Here is a 12,369-nt window from a genome sequence, read left to right as displayed (position 1 = left end):
GCGGCCACAGATGTACACCTTCCACGGCGACCCGGACTCCTGTAAGACTTTTCTTCTGGACTTTGTTATGCTTCATGACACGGACACGCCAGACATTGATCTGGTAATTAACCTGGTGTTCCTCCTAAGGGGGAGAGCTCTGCAATGGGCCAGCCTATATTTTGATCAGAATCCAATTCAGGAGTTGGTGTTTTGGGACTTCGCAGAGGATCTGCTGGACGCCTGCAGCAGCCCACAGTTTCCCTCCTTCTCTGTGGATTATAATCCATCAGCAAGCGCCATATTAAGAGCTGCCTTCTCAGCATCTAAAAAGCACCACGCATCCACATCTCCGCCTGGTTCTGACAGCACCACCACTTCCTCTACGGTGGGCTGCCACCATACTTCAACTGTTCCTGCTGTCTCCATAACTCAACCTCCTATGGTCTGTGTCACCACACCTCTGCCAGTTCCAGAGAGCTCTACCACACCCTCACCTGGTCCCGACAGCACCACCACTTCCTCTCTGGTGGGCTGTATCTCATCCTCAGTGCCTGCCAGCGTCACCTCCACACCTCTGTTGACCCAAGACTCCCCACGTCGATGACGTCGCCACAGCCGCCGTCAGGTCTTCTGGGGCCAAAGCAGCAACAGTTCAGGTGGCTCCTGCTCCAGCGGTGGTCCCGAGGGTCGCATCGCATCCTGCTCCAGCGGTGGTCCCGAGGGTCGCATCGCGTCCTGCTCCGGCGGTGGTCCCGAGGGTCGCATCGCGTCCTGCTCCGGCGGTGGTCCCGTGGGTCGCATCGCGTCCTGCTCCAGCGGTGGTCCCGAGGGTCGCATCGCATCCTGCTTCGGCGGTGGTCCCGGGGGTCGCATCGCATCCTGCTCCGGCGGTGGTCCCGGGGGACGCATCGCATCCTGCTTTGACTGAGGTTCAAGAGGTCCCGGTCCCGGCCCAGCCTGTCCACGAGGCTCCGGCCCAGCCTGTCCACGAGGCTCCGGCCCAGCCTGTCCACGAGCCCCCCGTCCAGCCTGTCCACGAGGCCCCCGTCCAGCCGTCAATGCCTCCAGGCCGGAGGTTGATGCCTCCCGTCTCGGGCCCCTGCTCTGAAGTGGACGTCTCGGGCCCCTGCTCTGAAGTGGACGTCTCGGGCCCCTGCTCTGAAGTGGACGTCTCGGGCCCCTGCTCTGAAGTGGACGTCTCTAGCCCCTGCTCTGAAGTGGACGTCTCTAGCCCCTGCTCTGAAGTGGACGTCTCGAGCCCCTGCTCTGAAGTGGACGTCTCGAGCCCCTGCTCTGAAGTGGACGTCTCGAGCCCCTGCTCTGAAGTGGACGTCTCGAGCCCCTGCTCTGAAGTGGACGTCTCGAGCCCCTGCTCTGAAGTGGACGTCTCGAGCCCCTGCTCTGAAGTGGACGTCTCGAGCCCCTGCTCTGAAGTGGACGTCTCGAGCCCCTGCTCTGAAGTGGACGTCTCCATGTCCCCGTCTCAAGTCTCCCAAGTCTCCCAAGTCTCAAGTCTCCCAAGTCTCAAGTGTCCCAAGTCTCCCAAGTCTCAAGTGTCCCAAGTCTCAAGTGTCCCAAGTCCCAAGTCTCCCCAGTCTCAAGTGTCCCAAGTCTCCCCAGTCTCAAGTGTCCCAAGTCTCCCCAGTCTCAAGTGTCCCAAGTCTCCCCAGTCTCAAGTGTCCCACTCTCCCCTGTCACAAGTGTCCCACTCTCCCCTGTCACAAGTCTTCCAGTCTCAAGTGTCCCACTCTCCCCTGTCACAAGTGTCCCACTCTCCCCTGTCACAAGTCTTCCAGTCTCAAGTGTCCCACTCTCCCCTGTCACAAGTGTCCCACTCTCCCCTGTCACAAGTCTTCCAGTCTCCCAACTCTCAGGTCTCCTAGTTCCAGTCTCCCAGATGCAAGTGTTCCAGTCACAATCCCCGTCTCCAGAGATCCTTCGCCGGCCCCCTAGACTTCTTAGGTCCCGCCTCCTGGTTCCCCGTCGCCGGCCCCCACGACTCCTCTGGTCCCGTCTCCTGGTTCCCCGTCGCCGGCCCCCTAGACTTCTCCGGTCCCATCTCCTGGTTCCCTGTTGCCGGCCCCCCAGAGTCCCCTGGTTCCTGGACCCTCCTCGCCCACCCTTGTGGGTTGTTTTTTGTCCGGGCCCTCCTCTCCCGCCCTGTGGTCTCTCGTGTCCTGTTTTGTCTTTGTCTTTTGTTTCTGTTTTTGTCTTGTTCTGGTTTTGTGCGTCTGATATCCGACCTTGAGGGGGGGGTACTGTCATGTTCTGTGTCCCTTTGTTCCCCAGCCCTCCAGTTCCCACTCCAGGTTCTCCTTTTGTGTTTCATGGCGCCCTCATGTGTCCTTTGTCTGCGTCTTTCCCCATGTGTCTCCTAATGTTTCTCCATCCCTCTCTGGATTCCCTTTTGTGTTCTCTTAGCGCCCTCATGTGTCCTTTGTCTGCATCTCTGTTGTGTGTCTTAAGTTATAGCCACAGCCTCTTGTTCCCCAGTTCATAGTTTGTGTGTCTCAGTATGTGTATGTGTTTGTGTGAGTTCTTCCCTTAGTCTTTAGGTTTAGTTTTGTGTTTTACATAGTGTTAGGTTTATCTGCCCTCCACTGGTTCTCTTCCCCATCCAGATAATTGGTGTCACCTGCCTTCCCTCCAGCCTCACTCCACACACCTGCTTCCTGTTTCCCTAATTGCTCCTCCCTGTCTATATAAGCCCTCCTTGTCTCATTGTTCTTGTCGGTCCATTGTTGTTTGTCAGCATTATTAGTCCTGTCAGTCTGCTCATTCCTCTGGTATTTTTTGACTCCCTGGATTCTTGGATTTTGGCTCCCTCCCTGTTCTTGGATTTATTCTTTATTTTGGACACATCCTACAATAAAAGGATTTTCTTTATTTCAACTCCTGCCTCGTGTCATCCTGGGTTTTGCAATTTGGGTCCTACTCTCCTAAACGTGACAATCTGATGCAATTGACAACAAACAATATGCTGTTGGGGTCTTCTTAGACCTGACCAAAGCTTTTGATACGGTTAATCATGACTTATTAATAAAAAAAATTGTGTAGATATGGCATCAGGGGTGTGGCCTATGACTGGATTAAGAGTTATTTAGAGAACAGACTCCAATATGTCCACATTAACAACACTGATTCACAGCTACTGACAGTGACCACCGGTATCCCACAGGGGTCAGAGTTGGTTCCCTTGTTGTTTATTCTTTATATTAATGACATATGTTTAGTTTCTAAAACATTGCATTTCATACAATTTGCAGATGATACTAATGTTCTAAGTTTTGGGAAAGATTTAATAACATTAATGGACAAGGTTGAGAAAGAATTAAATGCATTAATGTGTTGGTTTAACTTAAATAAATTAACTTTAAATTTAAATAAAACAAAATTTATCATATTTACTAATAGAGCAATTACAGTGGATACACATCTCAAAATAAATAATACAGAAATTGAAAGAGCAAATGAAATAAAATTTCTTTGCGAAACCATAGAAAAGTTAAGTTGGAAACCGCATATTGACTCAATTAAAGCAACGTTATCTAAATCATTAGCAGTTCTCTATAAAGTTAAAGAATTTTTAGATGAAAAAGCTTTATATCTATTGTATTGTTCCTTATTTCTATCATATTTCATGTTGTGTTGAAGCGTGGGTAAATACCTACGAAACCCACTTAAAGCCTTTGTTTATCATTCAGAAGAGAGCAATCCGACTTGTAAATAAAGCAGCTTGTAGAGAGCAAACACATTTACTTTTTACTCGTTTAAAAGCATTAAAGCTAAGAGAATTAGTTACATTAAGAACTGCACAATTTATAAAGTGATGAATAATTTGATGCCAAAACAAATTCAGGATCTGTTCCAGATCAGAGAGAGTGTTTATGATCTCAGAGGGTATAAAATGTTTAGAAAGACTAAAGTAACAACTAAAATGAAACAACTTTTGTATTTCTTGTGTTGGGGTTGATGTGTGGAATAAATTAGACCAGGAGCAAAAAGATTGTTCAACAATGGTAAAGTTTAAGGGTATGTTTAAATCAAATGTGATTAAATATTATGAATCAAGTCAATGAAAAAAATGCATAAAACATTAAAGGTCATTATTTTTTTTATAAAGCTAGAATGGGGATTTGAATATATTCCCATACATTTCAAACATGATGTAAAAATTATGGAACTGGTATGCTATTCTAAAATTTTGTTTAAGTTCAAAGGGTTTGGGGGGTTGGGCTTATAAGCTTATGCTTCTGCCTGCACTCATTCTTAGCATTGTGTAAGTTGTGTGTTTGCTTGTAAACCTCAAATGTTTCTTTGTTATATTATATTGTACTATTGACTTTAATTTCTCATTAAACTTCTCAATATAAACTGATATCAATATATGTGGGGTCCCTGCCTAATAAAAAATGTATCATTTAGGTTGCTAACATCACTTATCTCCCATCATGCATACTTAAGCTTTTAACATTATCTATGCAAAATTACAACTACTTCAGTTTAAGTTAATAATGGGAAAAAATGTCATGTTTAATTTGTTTCCAGTAGCGGCTAAATTACATTTTCCCTTAGATAATTCTTACTAATACTCTGTGAGGTCTTTAGGTCAAAATTTATTATTAAGTTCATTATGGTAAAAAGTTTAATTAAGAATTTAATAAATACTACAAATGAATTCATGTTTAAAAGGTTTAAATGTTCTAGGTTTTGAAAACTGATTAAAGAGAGAAATCACTAACTATCTTTGTTATATTGTCTGCAAAACGCAACAGAGTGAGCACTAGGGTTGGGCATAGTTTGAATTTGAACAATTTTGATTCTGATTCAGATTCCTCGTTTCAATTCCGGTTCCAATCGATTCCTGATTCCGATTCTTTCAAGTGACAGGATCCAAAAGCATTACAAGTTTTAAGTGAGACCACAAGTCTTACTTAATGAAATAATCTGAACTGCTACATGAATTCTATAAACAATAACATCACCTTCATTTAGAATAGAAACATGTTTTCAAGAAAGAAAGAAAAAAAGACTTTCTGCACAATCAGTGCGTTTGGGGACTTTGGGTTGGACTCTCCAATCTCTGGGGCCGAGGTCACTGAGGTGGTCAAAAAAACTCCTTGGTGGCAAGGCCCCAGGGGTGGATGAGATCTGCCCAGAGTTCCTCTGGGAGTATGGGGTACCAGACCTTTGAAATGGGCTGTTAGGTCCCTGTATGACTTGTGTCAGAGCTTGGTCTCCATTCCCCATTGTAAGTCGTGCTTGATTCCGGTGGGAGTTGGACTCCGCCAAGGCTGCCCTTTATCACTGATTCCATTCATAACTTTTTTGGACAGAATTTCCAGGCGCAGCCAAGGTGTTGAGGGCATCTGTGTTGGTGGCCAAAGGATCAGGTCTCTGCTTCATGCAGATGATGTGGTGCTGTTGGCTTCATGAGAACCTGATCTCCAGCTTTCACTGGAGCAGTTTGCAGGAGAGTGTGAAGCGACTGGGTTGAGAATCAGCTCCTCTAAATTTGAGACCATGGTCTTCAATTGGAAAACAATAGAAGACCTTCTCCAGGATCCCTTAAGTCTCTGGATGTTGTTGGCCTTGGAGTCTAAATATCCTGGGGAAAGATGGAACGTGAGATTGATAGGCAGATTGCTGCTGCATCTGCAGTGATGAGGGCGTTGTGCCGGTCTGTCGTGGTGAAGGGTTAGGGTTAGTGATTTACCTGTCAATCTACATTCCTTCCCTCACCTATGGTCGTGAGCTTTGGGTAGTGCGGATACAAGCGGCCGAAATGAGCTTTCTCCACAGGGTGGCTGGACTCTCCCTTAGAGACAGGAGGACAAGCTTGGTCATACAGGAGGGGCTAGGAGTAGGAGTACTCCTCCACTTGCCAGTTGAGGATTAGGCCTCTGATCAGGATGATTCCTGGACGCCTCCCTGGTGAGGTTTTCCAGGCATGTCCACCTGGGAGGAGACCCAAGGGAAGACCCAGGACATGCTAGAGGGACTATGTCTCTTGGCTGGCCACAGAATGCCTTGGGATTCCCCCGATGGAGCTGGCCCAAGTAGCTGAGGAGAGAGAAGTCTGGGTGCTTGGCTTAGGCTGCTGCCCTCATGACTTGACTCCAAATAAGTGGCTGAAAATGGATGGATGGATGGATAATTGGAGATAAAAGCAGTAAAAATGGCCACTCCCAATGTACAAAAGATCTTCATGCTTGACAAGAATTAGGAGAGGGTAATTAATTCAAAACACATTAATCATCCTATTCTGCCATCTTTGCATCATTACAGGGAGTGCAGAATTATTAGGCAAGTTGTATTTTTGAGGAATAATTTTATTATTGAACAACAGCCATGTTCTCAATGAACCCAAAAAACTCATTAATATTAAAGCTGAATGTTTTTGGAAGTAGTTTTTAGTTTGTTTTTAGTTGTAGCTATTTTAGGGGGATATCTGTGTGTGCAGGGGACTATTACTGTGCATAATTATTAGGCTACTTAACAAAAAACAAATATATACCCATTTCAATTATTTATTTTTACCAGTGAAACCAATATAACATCTCCACATTACCTAATATACATTTCTGACATACAAAAACAAATCAGCGACCAGTATAGCCACCTTTCTTTGCAAGGACACTCAAAAGCCTGCCATCCATGGATTCTGTCAGTGCTATGATCTGTTCACTATCAACATTGCGTGCAGTAGCAACCACAGCCTCCCAGACACTGTTCAGAGAGGTGTACTGTTTTCCCTCCTTGTAAATCTCACATGTGATGATGGACCACAGGTTCTCAGTGGGGTTCAGATCAGGTGAACAAGGAGGCCATGTCATTAGTTTTTCTTCTTTTATACCCTTTCTTGCCAGCCACGCTGTGGAGTACTTGGACACGTGTGATAAAGCATTGTCCAGCATGAAAATCATGTTTTTCTTGAAGGATGCAGACTTCTTCCTGTACCTTGCTGGCGTCTGAGTCGGACTGGAGCTCTCTGCCCTTTACCAATCCAGCCACGGGCCCATCCATCTGGCCCATCAAGACTCACTCTCATTTCATCAGTCCATAAAACCTTAGAAAAATCAGTCTTGAGATATTTCTTGGCCCAGTCTTGACGTTTCAGCTTGTGTGTCTTGTTCAGTGGTGGTCGTCTTTCAGCCTTTCTTACCTTGGCCATGTCTCTGAGTATTGCACACCTTGTGCTTTTGGGTACTCCAGTGATGTTGCAGCTCTGAAACATGGCCAAACTGGTGGCAAGTGGCATCTTGGCAGCTGCACGCTTGACTTTTCTCAGTTCATGGGCAGTTATTTTGCACCTTGGTTTGTCCACACGCTTCTTGCGACCCTGTTGACTATTTTGAATGAAATGCTTGATTGTTCGATGATCACGCTTCAGAAGCTTTGCAGTTTTAAGACTGCTGCATCCCTCTGCAAGATATCTCACTATTTTTGACCTTTCTGAGCCTGTCAAGTCCTTCTTTTGACCCATTTTGCCAAAGGAAAGGAAGTTGCCTAATAATTATGCACACCTGATATAGGGTGTTGATGTCATTAGACCACACCCCTTCTCATTACAGAGATGCACATCATCTAATATGCTTAATTGGTAGTAGGCTTTCGAGCCTATACAGCTTGGAGTAAGACAACATGCATGGACCAGAGAATCTGAATCAGAATCGGAGAATCAGAGAGAATTTTATTGCCAGCAAACCAGAGCATAGGAACTTGACTCCACAGAACAGCCTGACCAAGATTACACACACACATATAGATAGGACAGATACAGGTAGACCACGAAAGCAGCCACAATGGCGCTCATTTCCATAGATGAAGAGGGGATTACATGAGGAGAGTTCGGGGAGGGAGAAAAAGGTATTAACAGAGTTACACCGGCAGGGTGTAGCTCTACTATGCAAAAAACACCTCAACATATAAGCACGAACGTCACAGTTCACAACATGAGACCCGATTGGGGGGGGGGGGGGGGGGGGGGGGGGCTGGGATCCTGGTTTCCTCAGCAGAAGCAGCTTATGTGGCGCTCAGCCAACTGAATCCACAGGTGGGTGGGAGGTCAAGGGAAAGCACAGAGCACAGTGAGTGCCTCCATCTTGATGACCTCGATGCAGAGACCACAATCTGAAGGCGGGGGGGTAGGTAGGGTTTCACAGCATTTGTCTGCATTCCTTCCATCGTGGGGGTTGTTGCACGCAGCTCCAAGGCTGCTTATGGCGTCAGATTGGATAACACGACTTTGTTTGGATCAGGCAGGGATAATTTTCCTCTCTGCCTTAAAGTCTGTATTGATCATTCAAGTCCTCCAGTGAAGCCAATTCGGTGATTAAACATCTCCACACCGTCCGGTGACCCTCTCCGAGATGACATCCATTTTGTGCACTAACACCGGTAACGCAGCTAAGACATTGTCCAGCTTGCGATTCACCTCGAGTAACGTCCCAGTCTGTGAGGTCTCCGCCTGGACGGTGCCGTCCATGGGTGCGGGTCGCCCTCCAATCGCTCCCGTCATCCCAATTTTTTGGAAAATCAGATATCCTCCCATTCCAATTAGAAGAAATCCAGTGATCATCAGGCCAAATATCCACACATCTTCGACGTCCTCAACGGACAGCTGAGAGAGACAGATGCCATTCCACTTCTTCCAGGAATCGAGCATATATCCCGCTGCATGTGTCCCGTGAGGGCAAGCGCGAGCCCCCTCCTCCGTTCTCATCGTAGAAAAAATCTTATCAATCGCGTAGAATGACCAATTAATTAAATCCATTTCTGAAAAATAGTGATTTCCAGAGGAAATGCAGAGAAGCGCTCTGTAGACAGACGGGACAAAAAGAGCCTTGGGAAAAAGATAAGGGAGCAAAGCAGAAGCGACTGTGCTCTGTGAGTGCCAAAAGAAAGCATGAAGAGGATGATGTGGACAAAATACTCATTTGCCTAATAATTCTGCACTCCCTGTAGGTATGAGAGCTTTGAAGACCCAACAGGAACCATAGACAAGTTCCACTATGGCACACACTACTCTAATGCAGCAGGAGTCATGCACTACATGATCCGCATGGAGCCTTTCACCACGCTGCACATCCAGCTGCAGAGTGGCAGGTAAGGTTGACCAGTAATTGGTAAGATTAAATCAAGTATCTTGCTGGTCTTATGCCTTTATGTTGCTGTTTTGGGGACTGTTTAGGTTTGATGTTGCAGACAGACAATTCCACTCGATACCAGCAGCCTGGCAGGCCCGCATGGAGAGCCCAGCTGATGTCAAAGAGCTCATTCCCGAGTTCTTCTACTTCCCAGAATTCCTGCAGAACCTGAATGGTTAGTTGCACCACACTAAAAGATCAACGTGATTTATTGTTTGGAAGAAAGATAAATATCCTGTCTGTGGCTGTAGGCTTTGACCTGGGCCGTTTACAGATATCTCAAGACCTGGTGACTGACGTGGAGCTGCCTTGCTGGGCAACTTCAAGGGAAGACTTCATCAGAAAACACAGGAAAGCCTTGGTGAGCCAAAAAAATTACACAATTGTAAAACTTACTCATACACAGAAGGCTCATCATCAAGATAAAACATCTCTATAAAATTTGTTTAGGAATCGGAGTACGTGTCCAGTCACCTCCACCAGTGGATTGACCTGATATTTGGCTGCAAACAGAGAGGAGAGGAGGCTGTGGAAGCTCTCAATGTTTTCTACTACTGCACCTATGAAGGTGGTGCTGTTCAAAATTCAACAAGATGACTGAACCAGTGATATGACTGTTATGTGTTGGTCCTCCTGTAACATTCTAACTCATTTAACGATCCAACTGAAAGGTCTGGTCCGGTGACGGCTATTAGAGTAAGTGGAGCTGACACTATGGCAGTCCCCTTGTTAACACTGTAACAGGGTGAAAGGTCCGGTCCGGGGAGTCAGAAAGCGGAGAGCCGCCAACGGAGTACCACTGCCGTAGTGTATAGCACCTTGGACCGTGATCTTCATCGTTCCCCAGACAAAATGGTTCCCAAAGTCAGAGACTTTCAAGGTCAGCTTGCTTCTCACACCAAATCCACTGTCAGGAACCTTGGTGTGAACTTCGACCCAGCTCTCAACCTGGATTCTCACATCTGTTCTCTTGTTCAGGCCTTTTTCTGCCATCTTAGGAACATTGCTAAGCTGAGGCCAATTCTGTCATGCTCTGAACTTGATTGTTATCCACACCTTCATCTCCTCACATCTCTTTTAGAAAACAATGCTGCCAATTCACCACAATGCTATGGCATCATCTGGGAGCCTTAGGTTGTTTGAAGGTGGTCTGACCTTGTGGTGCAATCGTGGCCCTTTTTCAAAAGTTTACACAATGGGTTGAAGGGGATATGGAGGCGATCTCTGCGCTGCCGCGGACTTCCCTTTAACTTGGACAAAACAATTTGTTGCGATTAAAGCCTCGCGCTCACTAAGTTTTTTTAACAAGCCACTCCTAAAGGTGTCTGTCCTCTGAAGTTACTGTTTGGTCTTTAGTAATCTGACCTCCAGCTCTAATGGAGAGAAGCTCCTGAAGCCCTGTATTGCTTCAGTTTATCATCTGAGCTGATTCTGTTTAAAATGCTAAACTTACTGCCTGTGTTCAATGGTGCCCCCAAGGAGTGGCCAGGGGTGGCTATGGCCCTAGAAAATTTAAGTGCATTTGTAGTCCTGGACTTTTTTTCACACAAAACCTAAAATAACCTTTCTCCTGTTCAAAAATAAACTCTTTCTTAGTATCAAAATGCGTCTTTAAAATTCATGGACGCCATGTAAAATCCATGGTACGAAACAAGCGGAATTACAAAATAGCGTTTTTAGCCCCGTTGACTTGTATTAATTTCTTTGTTCTTCTGGGGACCCATGGTCCGGGAGTAGATAGGCATGACTTAGGCTTTGTTTCACAGATAACAACAGCCGTAAGTCCCACAATTTAAGGAAGTCCTGGAATTCACGGACCACAACACGCAGCAGTTAGCTAACACAGACGAAAGTGTCCTTTTTCCGGTCTACCCTCAGATTTTACCATCCAAAACATTCATACTTGGATACAAGTTGGGCACTAGGACAATGTGGAGGCAACCGCCTCAGGCTGAAGACTATGTTCCCTTAGACCCGCACACAAGCTCACTAACTGGCTCTGCCGCGTCATGCTAACATGTGATTGGTTGTCCCTGCTGTCGCTCTAACTCACCCATGGAGATGGAGACGACTAAGACTGGTGTTTTGCTTGTCGGCAGGAGTCTGCGTTCATCTACCCGTGAGTTTTTATTCTCCCTGCATCACATCACTGATTTTAATATCAGAGCTTTTGTTTACATTAACATTTAAGTACGTGGTTAGTGTGTGTGGAGCAGAGTCAGGTAGCAGCATGTCTGAGACAGAAAAGTTGACATGAGAGAGACTTCTTAAGTGAAGTTAGAGAAACTCACAACAAAGAATCACAGATGTTTGATATTTCTCACTCTAGATTCTCTGCATCATAACTTCTGAATGGCTGATAAAATTAAAATAATTCCAACTGTATCAACAAGTACAAAAAAACATGTAATAGAAGAGCACGCTGCGCATCATCCAGAGGACATCAGGTGCTCCGACAGCCCATGGGACATCAAATGTAGAAGATAAAGTATGGCTGGAGCAAACTGGTCCTCAGCACTTAAATAGGTACAAAACAAACAGAACTGACATTTCGACAGATTATGTCTTCTTCAGAGTTACAGTTCACTGTTTTCTGAGATCCATATATACACATGTGTTGGCTGGTCAGTTAAACAAAAAACGTGTTCTTCATTAGTCAAACAAGCAGGGGGAGGAGCCACGTTAATATATTACCAATCAGTAACAAAATGACACAATAAATTCATAATTAGCTCATCACTGATTTATAAAACATCCAGCCATATCATAAGCAACACATAGCAGAATCAGATTAAAAACAAATAAATACAATAGAGATAAATAGCAGTGTATAACAAACACTAATGAAAATGCAACCACCCTTTATAGAAAACCAAACAGGCTCAGTCCATCATTAAGTCCATGTGGTTCTACAGTGTTAAGGGTGTAGATCCAGAAAGCTTCTCTGCACAAACGGTGGTAAATTACCACCTCTAGAAGGAAGGGTAACAGCTTCTATACCCCAAAATCTTAAAGATGCCAATGACTAGGGCTGGGGATATATCGATATTTTTAAAATATCGATGTAATTTTAAAACAAGATACAATATGACTTTATATCTTTATATCGATATAACTGGTTAAACTGCCATGCTAGCGATTAGCCGCTATGCTAGTCACATGTTGCTCTGTCTCTAAGCAGTTATTATGTGTATTCTCACAAGTTTGCTCAATCTGGGAGCCTCTGGGTAAATGTACT

The 12,369-nt window shown here is 45.3% G+C and overlaps 1 protein-coding gene across 1 annotated transcript in view; it reads left to right on the top strand.

Moving 5' to 3' along the window:
• Window positions 1-12,369, top strand: part of nbeal2 (neurobeachin-like 2) — a 458,076-nt gene that overhangs the window by 369,352 nt on the left and 76,355 nt on the right. The window contains exons 48-51 of the mRNA XM_070551909.1: window positions 8,950-9,090; window positions 9,176-9,306; window positions 9,383-9,492; window positions 9,582-9,699. Coding sequence (XP_070408010.1) covers window positions 8,950-9,090; window positions 9,176-9,306; window positions 9,383-9,492; window positions 9,582-9,699 — 500 coding nt within the window. The remainder of the gene's footprint in view (window positions 1-8,949; window positions 9,091-9,175; window positions 9,307-9,382; window positions 9,493-9,581; window positions 9,700-12,369) is intronic.

The sequence above is a fragment of the Nothobranchius furzeri genome, chromosome 5 (genome assembly GCF_043380555.1).
Source record: "Nothobranchius furzeri strain GRZ-AD chromosome 5, NfurGRZ-RIMD1, whole genome shotgun sequence".
Classification (NCBI taxonomy): domain Eukaryota; kingdom Metazoa; phylum Chordata; class Actinopteri; order Cyprinodontiformes; family Nothobranchiidae; genus Nothobranchius; species Nothobranchius furzeri.
This window is presented reverse-complemented; position numbering and strand designations above follow the sequence as displayed.